At 42.8% G+C, this 21,896-nt stretch overlaps 2 protein-coding genes across 2 annotated transcripts in view; one reads left to right on the forward strand and one right to left on the reverse strand.

Moving 5' to 3' along the window:
* Rpgrip1 (retinitis pigmentosa GTPase regulator interacting protein 1) overlaps nt 1-19,218 on the forward strand; it is a 67,192-nt gene extending 47,974 nt beyond the window's left edge. Inside the window, exons 18-26 of the mRNA XM_013029667.1 lie at nt 419-603; nt 1,260-1,463; nt 2,619-2,681; nt 2,832-2,901; nt 4,367-4,464; nt 10,648-10,840; nt 13,236-13,320; nt 15,905-16,035; nt 19,001-19,218. Of these exons, the coding sequence (XP_012885121.1) occupies nt 419-603; nt 1,260-1,463; nt 2,619-2,681; nt 2,832-2,901; nt 4,367-4,464; nt 10,648-10,840; nt 13,236-13,320; nt 15,905-16,035; nt 19,001-19,113 (1,142 nt within the window). The 3' untranslated portion in view covers nt 19,114-19,218. The remainder of the gene's footprint in view (nt 1-418; nt 604-1,259; nt 1,464-2,618; nt 2,682-2,831; nt 2,902-4,366; nt 4,465-10,647; nt 10,841-13,235; nt 13,321-15,904; nt 16,036-19,000) is intronic.
* A 109-nt stretch (nt 19,219-19,327) lies between these two features.
* The window catches only part of Supt16h (suppressor of Ty 16 homolog (S. cerevisiae)), a 57,433-nt gene continuing 54,864 nt past the window's right edge, over nt 19,328-21,896 (reverse strand). Inside the window, exon 26 of the mRNA XM_013029693.1 lies at nt 19,328-20,662. Within this exon, the coding sequence (XP_012885147.1) occupies nt 20,517-20,662 (146 nt within the window). The 3' untranslated portion in view covers nt 19,328-20,516. The remainder of the gene's footprint in view (nt 20,663-21,896) is intronic.

A 21,896-nucleotide genomic window follows, 5' to 3' on the forward strand; every position in this document is an offset into this window, starting at 1 on the left:
CCACATAAGCAAAAAGAAAAAAGCTGGAAGTGGCGCTGTGGCTCAAGTGGTAGAGTGCTAGCCTTGAGCTGAAGAGCTGAGGGACAGTGCCCAGGCGCAGAGTTCAGGCCCCACGACTGGACCCCCCAAAAAAAAAACCCCACCAAACTCTGGCTATTTATTTTTTCCCTATTGATTGTGTGGCTGATAACAAGCAAGCTGTGTCCTCTTCCTTTGTCTTTTGATTGTCTATCCCAATAACTTGAGATTCCCTTCTTCCTCCATTTTGTATCCCTTCTGAGTGTACTGTCATGATTATCTGATGTATGATAATTACTAACAAAATATAATGAACTTTTATGAATATGGAGAATGGTAAGATGCTGATGAGCACTGACTTGCCTTTATCAGGTGCTATTAACATTTATGTGTCTCACAGGTGATTTTGACCTTGCTGACTCTGAGGAGAAACCCAATGGATCTATTCAAGTGCAACTGGACTGGACCACTCATTACCAACCCCCTGAGGACTACCTGACAGCAGAAGCTGAGATGGAGGAGAATGACAGCAAGGACAACTCAGACAACTCATCTACAGAGGAAAAGTCTGCTTTTATCCCCCAGGTAGCAGACCTCTTCTAATCCTATGGTGCAGGTTTAGAGAGGACAGTATAAAAAGTGGCAAGATTTTCTATGAATGCCATGTGTACTGAAAATTGATCTGAGTTTTACTGTGGAGAAAAGAGTGCCTCTCAGGTCTTGGAAGGAGAAAGAAATGAAAACTAATGCTAGATCATAGGTCCCTGAGGACCTTTTTTTATGTTTTTTGTTTTTGGTGGTGGTACTGTGGTTTAAACTCAGGGCCTCAAAACACTTGCTCTGCTTGGTTGCTCAGCTGGAGCTCTTATTACTTGAGCCACACCTCCAGACCTAATTTTTGCTGGGTTAGCTTTGAACTGTCATCCTCTGGGTATCAGCCTCCTTAGTAGTTAAGATTATAGTTGTGAGCTACTTATGCCCAGCTAAACTATCATTTTGTAAGGTTGTCCATCATTGCTTTTTTTTTTTTTTTGCCAGTCCTGGGGCTTGAACTCAGGGCCTGGGCACTGTCCTTAAGCTTCTTTTGTTCAAGACTAGCACTCTACCACAGTGGCCACAGTGCCACTTGCAGCTTTTTCTGTGTATGTGGTAATGAGGAATCAAACCCAGAGCATCATGCGTGCTAGGTAAGCACTCTACCACTAAGCCATGCTCCCTGCCCCTCTCATTCCTCTAACCAGGACCAGACAGAGTCTGCTGAGATTCCCATTGAAGCTGACCAGTACCAAACAAAGCGAAAGCTTCCTCAGGTGGAAGACAAAAAGGAGAAAGAACATCAAGTTGCAAGCTATTCAAGAAGAAAACATGGCAAAAGAACAGGTGCCCAAGGAAAAAACAGAATGGAGTATCTGAGCCGGAATATCTTAAATGGCAATACACTGCAGGTAATGCTTTTGAAACCCTGGCGGTTGTTCTCCAGGGTTGAAACAGAATCATAGCTATTTGTAATCAACACAATTTGACCCATTTTATTTCACTGTAACTTAACTCAGTATATTATATACTCTATAATCTATGCTTAGAAACAAGATTTTTCCCCCCCTGGTCCTGGGGCTTGAATTCAAGGCATTATACTCCTGCTTAGCCTTTATATTCAAGGCTGGCACTCTAACACTTAAACTGATAAGGAAAACCTGCCCTTATCAGCACTAGCTCAACCTCATATTGCTAGAATTACCTTGCAAGTAATTTCTGAGAAACTGTAATCATTGAAGCAAGCCAAAACTCAAAACACCTATGCTCTACCTGGGACTTATACCTGGAATTCAAGTATTAAAGGACTGTACTCCCAGTCCATAAGGGCTCAGACTTAGTAGTAGAATCTCCTCTGGGTCCACTTGACATAATAAACCTGAATTCTCCAACTCTCCTAGTGCTGCCTGTTTCTTCGCAGAATATTTTCCACTACAAAACCACATACCTTCTTCCCGCTGGCTAATTGGAGATAAATGTCTCTTGAATTTGTCCTTCCAGGTTGGCTTCAAATCAGATTCCTCAGATCTCAGTCTCTTGAGTAGCTAGGATTACAATTGTGAGACACTGGAAGCCAGCTTTTAAAAACAATACTTTTTTAACATTTTAAATTATTATTATCTTTTTTTGGGGGGTCCAGTCATGGGGCCTGAACTCTGGGCCTGGGCGCTGTCCCTCAGCTCTTCAGCTCAAGGCTAGCGCTCTACCACTTGAGCCACAGCACCACTTCCGGCTTTTTTCTTTTTGCTTATGTGGTGCTGAGGAATCGAACCCAGGGTCTCAGGCATGCAAGGCAAGCACTCTACCACTAAGCCAACTTCCCAGCGCCAAATTATTATTATCTTTAAGTAGTTGTACAAAGAAGTTCCCATTCTACAAAACAGTATAATGAATACAAGGTGTGTGACAATATTGTCACCCATCGCTCCTAACCCATCCCTTCTCTCACTTTAAGAGCAATGCATTTTCAAAATTAAAGAGAGATAGCTCTAAGAGTGAACAAAGGATGAGAGACAATGGAGATAATGCTACTTATGTGTCCTATGGTGGTTGTTTGTGTTCTGAAGCAGGTGAACTACACAGAGTGGAAGTTCTCAGGGCTGCCCACTGAGGATGGTTTTAAAACACACGCAGAGGAAACAGAAGGAGAAGAGGAAGAGGAAGATGCAGAAGCAGAGGAAGAAGAGGAGGAGGAAGAGGAAGAGGCAGAGGAAGAGGCAGGGGCAGAGGTAGATGCAGAGGCAGAGGCGGAGGCAGAGGTGGAGGAGCCAATGAAAGAGGCAGTGGAAGAGCAAGGGACATTTTCTGAATCAATACTGGAAGGAGATGACCTCCCATATCCTATAAATGGTATTGTCTTCCTAAAGTCTCTTTTTTCTATTCATTTAATAGTTTTAGAAAGGTAATTATTTAATATTTCAGTGCTGAACAGTTCATAGGAAAATCAATATGAAAGCTCCAGAGCTTTCTTGTGTTAGAAGTGTGAAAGAGGGAGGAGGTTTGGGGGGGGTGGGAGGGAGGATGGGAAGGGATGGGAAGGGGAGGGGAAACAAAGGAGGAGGCTACAATGCTTGATACGAAATGTACTCATTATCTTGCCCATGTAATTGTAACCCCTCTGTACAGTATTTTCACAATAAAAAAAATGAAAAAAAAAGAAGTATGAAAGCTAGGCCAACCAGTTCTGCAATTCTCAAGTAACTTTCTATGTAGTTATAACTAGCTGGCTAGCTTAGTTGCCTTTCACTAGGAAGAATAAGAAAAATGTTTATTTTTTTCCAAGGTCTTGTAAGTTATGGTTACAAGGAAATAGGAGCAGGGTGATTGTCTCATTTGTCAAGCTAATTCAAATTTCTTTTAAGTTCAAGCATTGTCTTAGTGTTAGAATAAAAACAGACATGATTTCAGGTTATCATAATGGCAAACTAGGTAATTCAGACCAACTCTTTCTTTAATGGCAATTAAGAAACTAGAGTAAATTTGTGTGTGTGTGTGTGTGTATGTGTGTATGAATACTGAGGCTTCAACTCAGGGCTTGGGTACTGTCCCTTTGCTATTTGTGCTCAAGGATAGGACTCTACCACTTGAGCCATATCTCTTCCCCCTGGACTTTAATTGGAGATAGGAATCTAACAGTCTTCCCTACCTGGACTGGCCTTGAACCATGATCCTCATATCTCAGCCTCCTGAGTAGTTTAGATTACAGGCATGAGCCAACAGCCTTCAGCCGCACTGTATACTTTTGGTTGAAGCAGTCCCCTCATGTCATGGATCCACTTCAGCTTTATGGGAGGAAACATAGAACTCAGTCTTCAGTAGCAGTGTGGAGGTCATGCTGTGAGAAGAGCCATGTAGATGGAAAATACTGTTTGAGGCAATCATTGGAAAATATAGTTCCACACTCAATTGTACTCCTTTTCCTCAGCTTGGTCATTTCCTTCCCATACCTCTACAAAGGCCAGGCAGCCGTGTTCCTTTCTCCCTTCCTCTCCTTCCTGCCTTCCCCCTGATCCTTGCCTTTATTTCTGTCTTCTGTACTGTCCCCTCCTTTCCTCCTTCAATCTCTCTCTCTCCTTCTCCTCCCCCCCTTTTCTTCCCCATTTCTTCTGTTCTTCCTTCATGTTCTTTCTTTTTTTTTAGAAATGAATCCTGTGTTGGCAAGTTCTGAATAAGTGAATCATTTGACCCTTCAGGTTTGATTCTTGAAGAACAGATACTGAGATCTAGTGATCAGATTGGAGGTGTGGGTGCTGGCTCTCTTCCTGGGCTAGACAGAATGCTTTGTGAGTTGGTAATTCAGCCTCTTCTCCAGCAGATCAAGAATCCTTTGAACAAGCTTCTGAAGTCAGTGAACAAGCTACAGACAGCGATGACATCATAGTGGCACCTATATCTGAGAAATGTCCTAAGCCAGTAAGTACACAGGAATAATCTTGCATATGAAACAAAACAATGAATAATGACAGCACACTATGGCCATGAGTGTGGTTAAGGGAGAGCAGCAGATCCTGAGTGGTGCACACGCATGCACACGCACGCACACACACACACACACACACACACACAAAGAGAGTTGCCAGTGTGTCATGCCTATAATTGTAACTACACAGGAAGCTGAGATATGAGGATTGCCATTCAAAGCTAGCCTGGGCAGAAAAATCCCCATGAGACTCTTGTCTCCAATCAACCACTCAAAAAAGTGGCACTGTGAGTCAAGTAGTAGAGCACTAACCTTGAGCCCAAAGAGGCTTGGGGACAGTGCCCAGGCCTTGAGTTCAAGCCCCATAACCAACAGAAGAGAGAAGGGGGGGGGGAGAGAGATAGACCTTGGTGGCTCACACCTGTAATCCTAGCTACTCAGGAGGTTGGGATCTGAGGATTGCCTTTGGAAGCCAGCCCAGGGAAGAAAGTCTGTGAGACTCTTACCTCCTACTAAGCACCAAAAAAGCCAGAAGTAGAAGTGTGACCCAAATGGTAGAGCACTAGCCTTGGGCAAATAAAGCTCAGAGACAGTGCTCAGGCCCTGAGTTCAAGCTCCAGGACTGAAAAATAAAGAAACAACTTTATTTCTAAGGTTGCCATGCCCATGGGATGTACATTTCTTGTGTTATCTTTAATCCAGTACTGGGGTTTGACCCTAGGGCCTTCCCTTACTTGCTGGGCAAGATTTCTACCAATTGAGCTATATCCCAGTCCTTTTGCTTTTAGTGTGTTTTTCATATAGTCTCACTACTGTCCAGGTTGGCCTCAAACTACAGTCCTCCTACCTCTGCCTCTAAAGGTTGTAATACCACATTCAGCTTCCTTCCTTCCTTCCTTTCCTTTCCTTTAAAATTTTTTTTTGCCAATCCTGGGGATTGAACTCAGGGTCTAGGCACTGTCCCTGAGCTTCTTTTGCTCAAGACTAGTGCTCTATCACTTTAGCCACAGCTCCACTTCCAGCTTTTTCTGTGATTAATTGGAGATAAATCGTGTACTTTTGTTCCCGAGCTGTCTTCAAACCATGATCCTCAGATCTCAGCCTCCTGATTAGCCAGGACTACAGGCGCAAGCCACTAGCACCTGCCTTCCCTCCCTCCTCCCCCGCCTCCCTGTCTGTCTGTCTTCTCTTTCTTTTCTTTTCTTTTTGGTCAGGTTGTGCGGCCTGAACTCTGGGCCTGGGCAGTGTCCTTCAGCTCTTCAGCTCAAGACTAGCACTCTACCACTTGAGCCACAGCACCACTTCTGGCTTTTTCTGCTTATGTGGTACTGAGGAATCAAACCCAGGACCTCATGCATGCAAAGGCAAGCACTCTACCACTCAGCCACCTTCCCAGCTCCTTTCTCTTTCTCTTTTGTTGGTCATAGGGCTTGGGGCCTGGGTGCTGTCCCTGAGTTTTTGTGCTCAAGACTAGTGCTCTACTAGTTTGAGCCACAGCATCACTTCTAGTTATCTGGTGGTTTATTGGAGATAAGAGTGTCACAGACTTTCTTGCCTGGGCTGGCTTTGAACCACAATCCTCATATCTTCACTTCCTGAGTAGCTAGGATTACAGGTGTGAGCCAGTGCTAAAGCTTGAGTACAATTCCTCTTGGACAATGTTATCCTTTCCTTCACTTTCCTCCAGTTTTCCCCTCCTGTTTCTGTTCACAAGTTACATAATTTATTTTTCAAATAGTGCATATTGAATAACATGACTGCATTTGTTCACCCTCCTTTCCTCCATTCCTGTTCCCTTTTTTGCCCCCCTAAAACACACCAATCCCCCCAAAAACATGAACCACAAACATTAACTACATTAAAATAACAACAACAAATGTGGGGGCTAGGAATGTGGTTCAGTGGTAGAGTGCTTGCCTAGCATGCATGAGGCCCTGGGTTAGATTCCTTAGTACCACAAAAGCAGAAAAAACTGGAAGAGGTGTGTGGCTCAAGTGGTAGAGTGCTAGCCTTGAGCAAAAGAAGCTCAGAGACAGTGTCCAGGCCCTGAGTTCAAGCCCCAGAACTAGCAATAAATAAATACATAAAAAACAAATATGTTTCCATTTCCTTGAATTCATTTTGATAAATAGTATTTATATGGTCATAGGAGTTACCCTGTTGGGCTCCTCCTCTAAGAGTATCCTCCTTTAGTCTATTTGTGAATGCCTAGAATCCTGTATAATTTATCATGTCCTGGTACATTTTTAGAACTATCTTCTGCATATGAGAGAGAACATGTCTTTTTGACCTTGGCTTACCTTACTTAGTATGATTTGTTCTAGGTCCATCCATTTCCCTGCAAATGACATAATCCTGATACTCCCCCCCTGTTAGACTAACCATTGTCCAAGGAACCCAGAAAATGTAACGTGTGGGACTCAACTACAATATGTATACAACAGAACAGGAGAAGGAGGACTGGATACAGGAGCAGATGGACTAGTGGCAGTGCAGAAAGATCTAATAGGACGGTGCCATGAAGATCCCAGGCAGAGGAGTTAAAACTTAATCTCTTAGTAGTGAGTGTATTACTGTGGCTAAATACCTGGAAGAAATCACCTAAAAGAGGAAGTACTTGTTTTGGTTCATATTTTCAGAGGTATCAGTCCATCATGGTAGAGAGAACATGGTGAAGCCAAGCAGTTTGCCTAATGACTGCTAGAAGCAGAGGAAATGAATACAGGAAAGATCCAGGGGAAGATACAGTTCCAAGGACACCCTGCACACCTGCCTCCTCCAACTAGGCCCAACTCCTACCTTTTACTTCCTTCCAATTGTTATCATATTACAAATCCATCAAAGAAAGGATTGATCCATTTATTAGGGCAGAATCCTCAGAATCTAATAGTCTTAGGGGCCCTCACAGACATACCACATGCATGCCTTACTGATGTACTAGCTGTTTCTCAGGCCAGTCAAGTTAGCAGTCAAGTTTCAACATCACAATTAGCCACTGAAATGGAAGAGTTTTTGTCTAGGTAAGAGACAAACTAACTGATAACCAGGGGGCTGAAGGTGTGGAGTTTGAGTAACACTTAAGAAGTAGATGCAGCTGGGCACTGATGGCTCACACTTGTAATTCTAGCTACTCAGGAGACTAAGATCTGAGGATTGTGCTCAAAGCCAGCCTGGGAAGAAAAATCCTGGAGACTTTTTTTCCCCTTGGAGACTCTTATCTCCAATAAATGACTCAGAAAACCCTGGAAGTAGTGCTGTAGCTCAAGTGGTAGGGGATTAGCCTTGAGAACAAAGAGGCTCAGGGAAAATGCCCAAACCCTGAGTTCAAGCTTCAGGACAGGACTGGCAGAAAAAAGTCAGCCTGGGTAGGAAAGTGTGTAAGACTCTTTTTTTTTTTTCTTTTTGGTCGGTCCTGGGGCCTGAACTCTGGGCCTGGGTGCTGTCCCTCAGCTCTTCAGCTCAAGGCAAGTGCCCTACCAGTTGAGCCACGGCACCACTTCCAACTTTTTCTGCTTATGTGGTGCTGAGGAATCGAACCCAGGGCTTCATGCATGCAAGGCAAGCACTCTACCATTGAGCCACCTTCCCAGTCCCTGTATAAGACTCTTATATCCATTTAACCATCCCCTAAAAAAAAAGCTAGAAGTATGGCTGAAAATGTAGCTTAGCGGTAGAGTATTTGCCTAGCATGCATGAAGCCCTGGGTTTGATTCCTCACTACCACATAAACAAAAAAAGGCCAGAAGTGGCACTGTGACTCAAGTGGTAGAGCACTTGAGCCACAGAAGCAAAAGAAAATCAAGGACAGTGCTTAGGCCCCAAGGAACAGAGGCCAGACTTTGAGTTTAAGCCCCAGTACTGGCAATAAATAAATAAATACTTGGTTGTTCTATCAATATCACAGCCTCGCACAAAATAAGTACTGAATAAATGACAGTTGCTGAAAATATATAAAACTAATAATTACAAAATTGTGTGGAAGACCTCTTTGAGATGACAAAAGTGTTCTGTACCCTGAATAGGATGTGGATTATACAACTATGAACATTCAGCAAGACTGTATACTTAAGGTCTCCATGGTACTGTATGTAAAATATATCTAAATGTTTAATAATTAAAAGCAGAGCTACAGAAACCACTTCAGACAGTCTGATATAATGTGTTTGGTACTTTTCCTATGACAACCACTATAATAAATCCAACTCTATCTTGTGCCAGTACACTCATATATAAACAAAAGTTTTCACAAACAAGCCCTACCCCTATCACTGGCCATGTAGTCTCCTAATCTTTTCCACTCTGCTATTCTGTTGTCATCTACCCTAACCTTCATCAAGCTACTTTACCCTTCCCTCCCTCCCTCCCTCCCTCCTTTCTTTTTTTTCTCTTTCCTTCCTTCTCTCTTTTTCTTTTTCACTATCGTTGAGGACTTCCTGCACTCTCTTGGCTTTTTTTTTTGATCGTGGAACTTGAACTCTGGGCCTGGGCACTGCCCTCAGCTCTTCAGCTCAAGGCTAGTGCTCTAACCACTTGAGCCTCAGTGCCACTTCTGGTTTTCTAGTGGATTATAGGAGATAAGAGTCCCATGGAGGGGCTGGGAAGGTGGCTCAGTGGTAAAGCGCTTGCCTTGCATGCATGAGGCCCTGAGTTCGATTCCTCACCACTGCATAAACAAAAAGAAAAAAGCTGTAAGTGGCGCTGTGGCTCAAGTGGTAGAGCGCTAGCCTTGAGCTGAAGAGCTGAGGGACAGCGCCCAGGCCCAGAGTTCAGGCCCTACGACTGGACCCCCCTCCCCCCCAGAAAAAAAGAGTCCCATGGACTTTCTTGCCTGGGCTGGCTTTGAACTGCAACCCTCAGATCTCAGCCTCCTGAGTAGCTAGGATTATAGGTGTGAGCCACCAGTGCTTCTCTTGGCTTTTTTTTTTTTTTTAACCAATGCTGGACCTGAACCACTTTAGTGACACCTCTACTTCCAGCTTTTTGCTGGCTAATTGGAGATAAGAGTCTCATAGACTTTACTGCCTAGGCTTTCTTCAAATGGGGGTCCTTAGCTCTCAAGCTTCCTAGGTAGCTAAGATTGCAGGCATGAGATGCTGGCTCCCACTGATTCTTCATTTTGAAAATGGCAGTGAACCTGCTAAGCTGATTCATCAAAGTGCCAAAATCCATATTTTGGAACAATAGAGTTTGTGGTTTGGTATATATGAGTTGTGTGTGTGTGTATCTTGTGGTGGTTACTGAGAGGAAAACACTAAATATCTTCATTACGAAACATCATCTTACCCAGATGACACAGATGCAGGTTCCTTGGCACATTTTTGCCTGCTGAAGCACTTACAATGAGACAAAAGATTGATGGGAGTGCTTGGGCAAGTCAGAGCACTGTCTTAACCACCTATAAAAATGGCAGGAGGGCACCCATAGATAAAGGGGAATCGGGATTGACAGGACATCACTGTAGACTGCTATCTCAATAAGGATAGAGGGACAATCCAAAGAGAGCAGTGGTAGTGGAAGTAGTTCTAAGTGCCTCCCATCACTGGAGGGCAAGGTACCTTGGTGGGCTTCCCTTGGGCATTCACTGAGGGGGGTAAAAGCAGCCTCTAGAAGTGGAGAGTTGGTTTTTCACTGAGAAAGGTGGAAAAGAGTCAGTTTTTCAGAAATCTAGATTCTTCCTATTCTTAGAGATCATCTTAAAAAGCGGATTTGAAGCCAATCTCTGGTGACTCACACCTGTAATCCTAGCTATTCAAGAGACTGAAAGCTGAAAATCAAGGTTTAAAGCCAGCCCTAGCAGGCAAGTTTGTGGGATTCTTAGCTCCAGTGAACCACCAAAAAGCTGAAAGTGGAGCTGCAGCTCAAGTGGTAGAGCACTAGCCTTGAGCAAACTAAGGGACAGCACCCAGGCCCTGATTCAAGCCCCTATACACAGAAAAGATAGGACAAGAAAGACTGATATGATTCTGTCTCTGAGGGACAGAAACTGGATTCCTCTTGCACATTTCCCACAGACTTGCTGGTAATTCAGGCACATAGTCTTCTGGCGTCAGTTTTGTCAACAAATGAATTCTTAAATATTTACATTAGCCTATTTATAGGAAGTCTTATGCTCATTAGATGGAGTATGAACTCTTAGAGCCTCATTAACATTTAGGAAATATTTTATTATCTATCAGGAATCAGAGAAGATGCGTATTGAAATTGTTTCCCTGGCCTTCTACCCAGAGGCTGAAGTGATGTCTGATGAGAATGTAAAGCAGGTGTATGTGGAGTACAAATTTTATGACCTGCCCTTGTCGGAGACGGAGACTCCAATGTCGCTGAGGAAACCTAGAGCAGGGGAGGAAATCCACTTCCACTTCAGCAAGGGTGAGACGTCCTGTGTGCTTGCCACCAGAGGAAGTGGACAACCACTTCACCGTCAGAACTATTCTAAGTTCCCCTTGAGGGCAAAACCAGCCAATCTTAGCTAACAAATAGTATATGCATGTAATTTAAGAGGTAATTTTTTTGGGGGGGTCCGGTCGTGGGGCCTGAACTCTGGGCCTGGGCGCTGTCCCTCAGCTCTTCAGCTCAAGGCTAGTGTTCTACCACTTGAGCCACAGCACCACTTCTGTCTTTTTTCTTATGTGGTGCTGAAGAATCGAACCCAGGGCCTCAGGCATGCAAGGCAAGCGCTCTACCACTGAGCCACCTTCCCAGCCCTATGCATGTATTTTAACAATATCAAATAGGCTTAGAAAATTTTAATAACAAGTACTCCTTTGCTCTATTTCTCCACAAGCCACTCCTTCTAGCTCCACTCCTTGAGTCCACCATAACTGCTTTTTTAAGCTTTTCAGACCTTTTTGTTGTTTTTGTTTTGTATTTATCTCCATATATTAAGGCTGGTGCTTTACCACTTAAGCCACAGCTCCACTTCTAGTTTTTTGCTGGATAATTAGAGATAAGAACCTCACAGACTTTTATGTCTGGGCTGGCTTTAAACCATGAGCCTCAGCTCTTAACCTCTTGATTAGCTAGAATTATACGTGTGAACCACCAGAGCCTGACTGACTCACTTGCTTCCTGCTTTTCCTTCGTTCCTTCCTTTTCTCTCTCTCCCTTACTCTTTCCTTCTTTTTTCCTTGCTTGCTGGTTTTTGGGAGATTTCCTGCCCAAAATATATTTTTAATTTCTTGCTTTTTCCCCCCTTGCCTTTTTTGTTCATTTTCTCTCCCCCCATCCTCTCTGTATGTGTGTGTGTGTGTCTGTGTAACAAGATTTCACTAGCCCAAGCTGGCCTAAAACTTGAGATCTTCCTACTTTGCCTGTTTCATCATACTTGGCTTGCTAAATGTCAGTTTACTCTCTCTTGAGCTGTGAGATAGAAGTCAATTTCTTATGATAGGATGAACAGTCAAGGGTGGTACCTGCACTTATCTCATCTGTCTTCCATCTTTGTAGTCTTTAAGGACTGTAAGGGCTACTGTCTTCATGAAGGTTCCACATCACACAATGAACAGAACTTAACAGACAGCTATCTAAAAGGGAGGTGGGAAAGCACAAGCTGCAACATTCCCATATAAAAATGAGCACAAAGAGAAGCATTGATATTGAGATGTGTGCCCTGAGTTGAACTCATCACAAAACCTTAACCTTCAGGTTGGCCCTTAAGTATTAAGTTTCTAGCTGGGTGCTGATGGCCCATGACTGTAATCCTAGCTACTCAGGAAGATTTGAGGGTCATGGTTCAAAGACAGTTTGGCTGTGCTTATTTCCAATTAACCAACAAAAAGCTGGAAATAGAGTTGTAGCTCAAGTGCTAGCCTTGAGCAAAAAGAGCTAAATGAGAGAATGAGGCCAAATCCAAGCGGCACACACACACACACTTATTTTGGCAGAACTTAGTAAGCTGACTATATGTATGCAGATTATAATGCTTCCCCTTTTCCTTTTTGTGTGCCCGTTGAACTCAGGGCCTGGGTGTTGTCCCTAAGTTTTTGTGCTGAAGGCTAGCATTTTACCAGTTGAGCCCCAGCTCCACCTTTGGCTTTTTTGGTGTTTAACAGTAAAAAAGTCTCATGGACTTTCCTGCCTGGACTAGTTTCAAAACGATGATCCTCAGATCTCAGCCTCCTGAGTAGCTAGCTAGCATTACAGGTGTGAATCACCAGTGTCCGGCTTTTATAACCTTTTTCTTTTTTGTGCCAGTCCTGGAGCTTGAACTCAGGGTCTAGGCACTATCCCAGAGCTTTTATGTGGAGCCCCAGCTCCACTTCTGACCGCTTTGTAGTTAACTGCAGGTAAGAATCTCATGGACTTACCAGCCTGGACTGGGTTCAAACCATGATCCTCAGATCTCATCCTCCTAGCTAGGATTACAGACTTGAGTCATTAGAGCCTGTCTATAACAAATGTTTTCTTAGGAATCTAAATAGTTGAGGTTTTCTGTAGGTCAGTATGTCATGTCTCTGTTCAGTTCTGCCATTGCACTGCATTTCAAAAGCAGCTATAGGCTGAAGGTGTAGGTAGGCAGTCGAGTGTAGGGTTAGCATATGCAAGACCCTAGCTTCAATTCCAGCACTAAATCAAATGATAGCTACAGATATATGCAGATAGACATAGCGATTTTCAATAAAACTTTATTTATAAAAGCAGAGAGCCAGCCTATAGGCCTAATTTGCTAACTTCTGCATTGTATCTCTGTTTTCTATATTCATAGTGTCCAAATAGCCACCGCTTGTGATTCCTTGCTTTTTTTTCCTTCTTATTTTTGGAACAGTGATAGACTTGGATCCTGTGGAGCAACAAGGCCGACGGCAGTTTCTGTTTGCTATGCTGAATGCCCAAGACCCTGAGCAAGGACAGTAAGCATCCAGTTTTTACCTAGAAGGGAGATTGTCATGGGGAGGTTAAAAGTGCAAATTTAGTTTTGTTCTAATGCTGAATATTTTAGTGAGTGAATGTGTGTGAGTGTGTGTCTGTACAGGGGTTTGAACTCAGGGCTTGGGCACTGCTCTTTAGCTTTTTCAATCAAGGCTGACAGCTCTATCACTTGAGCTACAGATCAATTTCCAGCTTTTTTTGGAAATAAAGAGTCTCACAGACTTTCCCAGACTGGATTCACAAACCAAGACCAGATTTCAGCCTCCTGTGTAGCTTGGACTATAGGCATGAGCCATCAGCACCCAGCCACAAGATTTTATTGAGGTCTTAGGACATGAAGTGGGTTAGTGTTAAACTAGATGATGTGTTAACTTTCAGTTACCTATGTTTAGCTAGATATAAATTTACCTTTAGAAATGGAAAATGATTTGGTCATTTGCTTTGTATTCTAAATTGTTTTCAGCATTCCTAGTACTTTCGTGGTAATGACACAGAAATACATCATGAATGAATATGGCGTAACGGGGAGATCTTATAATAATTTCTTTCGCTTATCTGTGCTTTAAGAGGCCGACTTAATAGTCCATTTCTTGCTTTCTTAGCATGTAAGCAGCAATTTTTTAAAATAAATTATTAAATATTGGGCTGGGCACTGGTGGCTCACATCTGTAATCCTAGTTACTCAGAAGGAAAAATGTTAATTCAAATTGTTATTAATTTCCTATCAAACTGGCAAAGACATTAAAGGAAATAACTCAGTATTGGTAAAGGCATGGGCAACTGGGTGTAGTGCACAACTGCAATCTCAGCATTCAGGAAATAGAATCAGGAAGATGTTGAGTTCAAGGATAGTTTGAGTTATAACTACTCAGCCTGCTGAGTAGTTGTATCTGAATTTCCTGGTTCAAAGCTAGCTCAGGTAGAAAAGTATGAGACTCTTATCTCCAATGAATCACCAAAAAAAACCAGAAGTGGAACTATGGCTCACACAGCCTTGAGCAAAAATGAGCTCAGGAGACAGGCACCAGTGGCTCACACCTGTAATCCTAGCTACTCAGGAGGCTGAGATTTGAGGATAATGATTCAAAGCCAGCCCAGGCAGAAAAGTCCCATAAGCCAACTTTTTTGGGTCAGTTGTGGGGCTTGAACTCAGAGCCTGGACTGTATTACTGAGCTCTTTTGCTCAAGGCCATGGCTCCACTTCCAGTTTTTGAGACCTTAATTTGGAGAGAAGAGTTTCATGGTGACTTTTCTGCCTGCCTTCGAACTGATTCTCAGATCTCAGCCTCCTGAGTAGCTAGGATTACAGGCATGAGCCACTGCACCTGGCTCCACTTAACCCTTCTGCGGCTCTATGGATCAAAGTGGTACAGCACTAGACTTGAACAAAAGCTCAGGCCCAGGCCGAGTTCAGACCCCATGACCGACTTTCCCCCTTACCTGCTCCCCCCTCCAAAGTTGGGTATGGTGATGTTTATAATTCGAGCACTTTGGGAGACAAAGGCAGGAGGGTCATGTTAAGAGTTTGAGGCCAGTGAGAGCCTGCTTCAGTTAGCTAATCAATCAACCAGTCATAGAAATATAAAATACCCAGGATATGCAAAACCAGAGTCAGGAAGTTAAGGTAGATTGGGGATTTAGCACAGTGGAAGAGTATTTGCCTAACAAGTACAAGCTCCTGAGTTTGATCCTCACACTCATTATTAAAAAAGTCAATTAGTGGTTGCTAGGAGCAAAGACAGGACAGGTATTCTTTTGGGAGGTGATAGTAGCATATGTAATCATACTAAAAGACGCTAAATTGTACATTGTAAAATGTCAAAACTTGTGAATTTTATCTAAAAACAATAGGTTCCTGGTAAAGTGGCACATACCTATCTGCAGGTCCCAGCTACTGAGGTGGGAGGCCAGCATGGCTATTATAGTCAGACTCTGTCTCAATAACATCAACCACTTACTAGGATTGCTATAGGTTGTATCAGCTCCTAGAATTAACTTGCAAGGTTATGTGATGATAGGCTTGTTACTGCACACTGCTTTGTAGGCATCACTGTGCCTTACAGCATCATTCAAGATCTACAACTCCAAGCTCTTTTCTTTTTTTTTCTATTGAGTCAGGTTCTCAAGTATGTACTCAAGGCTGACTTCAAACTCAAAAATTCCCCTGCCTTGGTCTCTTAAACACTAAAATTATATGCACCATCATGCCTGGCTTGTTCTCTCTTCTTAAGGTTCATATAAAATAGAAGCAAAGGAAAGATGACTTAAGAGTGCATTATTTCTTTTAACCTTTGTTTTTAGAATATAAAGGTATTAGGGCTGGGAAGGTGGCTCAGTGGTAGAGTGCTTGCCTCACATGCATGAGGCCCTGGGTTTGATTCCTCAGCACCACATAAGCTGAAAAAGCCGGTGGCGATGTGGCTCAAGTGGTAGAGCGCTATCCTTGAGCTGAAGAGCTGAGGGACAGCGCCCAGGCCCAGAGTTCAGGCCCCACAACCGACAAAATAAATAAAATAAATTAAATAAAGGCATTAGTCTTGCTAAACAGATGTTTGTTATTTTTAGATTAAAATTTACAGTTGTAAGTGATCCTCTAGATGAAGAAAATGAAGAATGTCAAGAAGTAGGATATGCATATCTTGAGCTGTGGCAGGTCCTTGAATCAGGAAGAGACATTTTAGAACAAGAACTAGAGAGTAAGTAATAAAATGTTGTGTTTCTTCGTTCAACTGTATTTTTGGGGGTTTTTTTGGTTGTGGGGATTGAACTCAGGGCCTGATGCTGTCCTGTGTTCAAGTCTAGCGCTCTTCCACTTGCAACTCCACTTCCAGTTTTCTGGTAGTTAACTAGAGATATGAGTCTCATGGACTTTCCCACCTGGGCTAGCTCTGAACCATGATCCTTGTATCTCAGCTTCCTGAATAGCTAGGATTACAGTGTGAGCCACTGGTGCCTGATTCAATCAACCAATCTATTTGTTTATTTATTTATTGTTGGTCTTGAACTCTGGGCTTGAGCGCTGTCCCTATGCTCTTCAGCTCAAGGCTAGCGCTCTACCGCTTGAGCCTCAGTACCACTTTTGGTTTTCTGGTGGTTAAAATTGGAGATGAGTCTCACAGACTTTCCTGCCTGGCTTGTCTGAGAACAGATCTTCAGATCTCAGCCTCGTGAGTATCTAGGATTACAGATGTGAATTACGGGCTCCTGGTTCAATTTACCTTTTTTTTGGTCAGTCGTGGGGGCTGAACTCTGGGCCTGAGCATTGTCCCTCAGTTCTTCAGCTCAAAGCTACTGTCCTGCTTGAACCACAGCACCACTTTGGGCTTTTCTGCTTATGCGGTGCTGAAGAATCAAACCCAGGGCCTCATGCATGGGAGGCAACCACTGAGCCAACTTCCCAGCCCCTCAATTTACTTTTAAATATAGTTTTGAGTAGTTTTTGTTTTACCTTTTCCTTCTATATATAATTACCATTGGGAAGTTGATGGGACCAACTGGTTTGCAATCTTGCCGCCATAGCTAAATACATTTTAATCATCATACATCTTATTACAACTAAATCTTTTTTCCTTTTCTTTTAAAATGGCCAATCCTGGACCTTGAACTCAGGGCCTAATCTCTGTCCGAGCCTCTTTGTGCTCAAGCCACAGCAGCACTTCCAGCTTTTTCTGAGTAGTTTAAGTCTCATGGACATTTCTGCCCAGGCTGGCTTTGAGTCGTGATTCTCAGATCTCAGTCTCCTGAGTAGCTAGGATTATAGTTGTGAGCCACTGGTGCCCAGCTAACTAAATCTATTTTGAAGAGTTGTGGCTCAAGTGGTGGAGAACACGCCTTGAATGAAAAAGCTAAGGCACAGCACCTAGAACCTGAGTTCAAGCTCTAGTCCAACACATTTTACACACACAGATAAAAGAAATATCACAATAAAACCTCTTTATAGCTGGGAAAGTGGCTCAGTGGTAAAGTGCTTGCCTTGCATGCATGAGGCCCTGGGTTCAATTCCTCAACACCACATATGTAGAAAAAGGCAGAAGTGGTGCTGTGACTCAAGTGGTAGAGTGCTAACCTTGAGCTGAAGAACTGAGGGACAGCACCTAGGCCCAGAGTTCAAGCCCCATGACCAAAAAACCCCACCTCTTTATACAATATTCACTGAGATTTTTTTTAAAAAAAGCCAATTCTTTAAATTCCAAATTTAAAAATCAACATCTGACCTCTTAACCAGATAAGCCTTGTGAAAGCAGCTCAGACCCCTTCTTTATGTAGCCAGCCCCCAGACCCAAATAGGAATCAGTTCTCCTTCCCCCAAACTCAGCCGTTAACTACTTGTTTCTCGACTACATCCCCACTTCATTTGCAGTGTTTACTGAATCAAATTATTCTCCTGATCATAATACAGGTTTTTGAGTAGTACTGCTCAGATTACACACACCTTACAAAGGTTTAGTTGGTAGACTAAGTTGCAAGATTTTTCCAATTATCACCCTGAGAGCAAGTCCTCCTTGCTTTTATTCCACTATAAAATAGGGATAATCGCAGTAGAATCTATCTCATAAGGTAGCTGTACAGATTGAGGGGACACTTAATGTAGGGAAGACAAAGGGAAGCAAAGGGCCTAAAACAGTGGTAGGTGTTGGCTTTTCTAACTCATAATTTCTACCCCTGCCCTTGTCCCTAAATGTGCCCTATTTTTCTTGGCCACCATGCCTTCTTAGATAAGAGAAATCCCCACAAACTTTTTATAATGACTCAAAATCCTCAATGAATGCTTATTGACTTAATTATTAGAATAAAAAAGTTCTATTTCCTCATTATGCCCTTGCTCAGTGGAAGAGCACTTGCCAGTGTGTGTGAAGTCTTGGTGGGTTCAGTCTTCAACACTGAAAATTTAGGTCTCTCCTTTGAAGAAAAAAACTGCTTTCTAACCCAACAGGTGGTATCTCTTTCCACTTCTAAAGATAGCTCCTTAAAATACTTACAAATTCCTAAGTCTACAGAAGTCTCTTTTTTCTTTACCCTCTGCACCCTTACATTAAGATGGTTTCCATTCCAAGAATTTTATCTGTTCATACTTGTTTTCTTAATCCCCAAATCCAAGTTTGTTTGTTTTTTTACCAGTCCTGGGGCTTGAACTCAAGGCCTGGGCATTGTCCGGAGCTTCTTTTGCTCAAGGCTAGCACTCTACTACTTGCGTCACAATGCCACTTCTGGCTTTTTGTTTATATGGTACTAAGGAATTCAACCCAGGGCTTCACACATGCTAGGCAAGCATTCTACCACTAAGCCACATCCCCAGCCCCTCAATCTCTTTAAACTTCATCTTCTACATATTTACAACTACTTTTGTGGGACTACTTGTTTCCCTTTTGAATAAAACCCCTAAATTATGGAGCCATCTCTCCAGCTTCCAGTGTTACAGTTTGGATGTGATGTTCTCCCATTAAAATGCCATATTCCCAAGTGGTGATGGTATAGACAGGTGACTAGATCATAAGGGTGCTAAAATCCTTAATTTGGTTAGTTCCTATCTGAATGGAACCTAGATGGAGGAAGCAGGTCAACAGGCATGCATTGTTTAGTATCCCAAATATTACACCCATCAGGTATTAAATGATTAACTGAATGCTGCCACCTGATACTTCTTTTTCTTTTTCTCACCAGTTGTCAGCCCTGAAGACCAGGCTATTCCAATAGGAAAGTTGAAGGTTTCCCTTCAAGCAGCTGCTGCCCTCCATGATGTTTACAAGGAGATGAATGAAGATTTATTTCCCTGAAGGAACAAGTGCTATTCCATTCTAAAATCTGAGGGAAGAAGTCTCTTATAAAGTAACTTGCTATACTGTAAGTTTGGTTGACTGTGCTACCTAGTCTCTCTCAACATAATGATGAGAATTTTTGTAAAACTGTCTGGACTTCGAACACCTAGTACTGTTAATAGGTGAGACTTGCTTTTAGGAATGGAAAGTAAATAAAGTCACAAAAGGTGAATTTACAAAAACAAAACAAAAAAACCCAGTTTATTTATCTTTTAGTTTTTCCAAAATTGAAAATATCAAGTCCTACTGCTAAGGAGAAAACAAACAAACATAAAATCTGAGACCCCTCCCCACTTCTCTTAAAAGTCACAGAACATGGAAGTGCAGGGGGACAGGTGGGTGCTGAAAATAGCGGGGAAGGATGGTAGGATTAAAATTCCCCCAATTCTTAAAAAAGATGTTCAACAGAAACTGTGATAAATATCGGACAATGCAGGACAAGGAAAAATAAGGAGCAGCAGTGCTCAGAGTCTGTGTTGTAGGTATGGTCTCCCTTCCTCTTCTCTTTGCTCATCAAGGTATTCTAGGCCCAAGGCATGCTTTGCCCCTTCCAGATCTAAATATTGTCTCTTTTGAGCCTCCCTCTACATTTCACTTGAAGCACTTTGTGAGGCACAATTCTTCCTTAGACATATCAGAAAGGAGAGAGAGCAGTAATTTTGCCTTCTATAGTTACACCAAGCATGAATTTGTAAGGAGGAAAACAAGGAGCCAGGGAGTGTCACTGCTTCTTATGTCTTCCAAGGCAGCAGAAATACTTAGAATGTGCATGAGGCAAGAAACCAGGAAAACTCAAGATGAAGGCACCAGCCTCACTAGATTGTATAGTTGTATACAGGTCAAGTTGTATAGTTTACCACAATCATAAGCACATCTGAAGAACCTTTTCTCAAGTACTGCAAAGATGCAATGGAGAGAGACGTGAGGAAGGTCATGGCAGTAGGGTAGGATGGAGGACTGAACCTGCTGGTCAAGAACCTTGGTACAGGTAGTAAAGGATCACTATGTACCACTGTCTTGAAGAAACAGCTTTGAGACACCAAAGATAAGATGTCAGAAGCCATCAATGTCCTGGCAGAAGGTGACAGGAAAAGAGGAATGAACGGTATTTATTAACAGTGGGAGCCTCTGCCCTTCTTCAAGAACACCTCCTCCCTTGCCATCTGAATGGGGCCATTGGCACATGTCCTGGTGGGCCTGGAATTCCCCGAGTAGATTGGTCCACACAAATGGCCCCCTAAACCCATAAACACAAATGGCAAAACTTCAAAAGAAACAAGGAAAAACACAGTTTCTATGTCATGAAAAATTTTCAGGAGTTGCCTGGAGGAAGAATGGAGATCAGGACCAAAGTTCAGATATTACTTCCTCTTTTTCTTGGGGGGTGCAGAACTGTGTCTGGAACCACGGTTAGAGCCTCGGCCTGAACTGTGTACAGATGCCTTCCTCTTGCGGCTCATACTTCGACTCTGTTCTTCTTCTTCCTCATAACGACTTTCTCGGTCCGCTAAACAGAAGGCAGTGTCATCATTAATTTTAGTTAGCTAATATTACTGGATACCATGAAATAAATATTATAATTTATTTATTCAGACTTTTGTCTGTGTGGGGCTTGAACCTAGGGCCTGGGCACTGTGTTTCTGAGCTCTTTTGCTCAAGGCTAATACTTTATCACTTTGAGCCACAGTGCCACTTCTGGTATTCTGGTGGTTATTTGGAAATATGTCTCATGGGGACTTTTCTGATCAGGCTGGTTTTAAACCAGGATCCTCACCTCAGCCTCTTGAGTAGCTGGGATTACATGCCTGAGCAACCAGTGCTTAGCCAGATTTAAGTTTTAATTTGCTAGATATGTAAGCATTTCACCTTTCCAAATCTTAGTTTATTTAAAAGGGGAATTATTTAAGGAACAGAAAACATAATTTGCCTGGAGTACCTATCATAAATTTTAGAATTCAGCAAATATTTCCTTTTGTTTTGTCTGTTGTGGTGCTTGAACTCAGGGCCTGGGCACTATCCCTGAGCTCTTTTGCTCAAGGCTAGCGCTCTACTACTTGGAGCCACAGTGCCCCTTCTGGTTTTTGAGCGGTTAATTGGAGATAGAAGTCTCATGGACTTTCCTGCTTTGAACCTTGATCCTCAGAGCTCAGCCTCCTGAGCAGCTAGAATTACAGGCATGAACCACTAGTGCCTGGCAAATGTTTTCTTTTCATTTAAATTCCTTCCCAATCCTCTCCCCATACTAGAATGAATTCAGGGTCTTGTGCTCACTTGACTCTGCTTCACCACTGGAGTTCTACCCCTTGAGATATACCTCTAGTTGGGCTTTTTGCTGATTATTTTGGAGATAGAGCCTCTTGGACGTTTTACTGCCTGCTTAAAGTTGTTTCAAACCTCCACCTGCCAGGTCTTAGCCTCCTGGATAGCTAGGATTTCATGTGAGAGCAACAAGGGCAAGGTTTCATTTTAAACTTTATCTGGTGTTTGGTTTAAGAATAACTAGGTTAATCCTGTAAAAACATTCTTAATCCAGGTCTCATGATCATACATAGAGTACCTGAGTAGATAATCTAAGTAGCCAGTTAGAGAGAAGCCACACCCACATGAAGAGCATGTGCACATTCCAGGCTGTTTCCTTCCATCAATATATTAGCTGTGAAAATGGGTACTGTGGCTTAAGTGGTAGAGCACTAGCAAAAGAAGCTCAGGGACAGTGCTGAGACCCTGAGTTCAAGCTCCAG

The sequence above is a fragment of the Dipodomys ordii genome, unplaced genomic scaffold (genome assembly GCF_000151885.1).
Source record: "Dipodomys ordii isolate 6190 unplaced genomic scaffold, Dord_2.0 Scaffold121, whole genome shotgun sequence".
NCBI lineage: Eukaryota > Metazoa > Chordata > Mammalia > Rodentia > Heteromyidae > Dipodomys > Dipodomys ordii.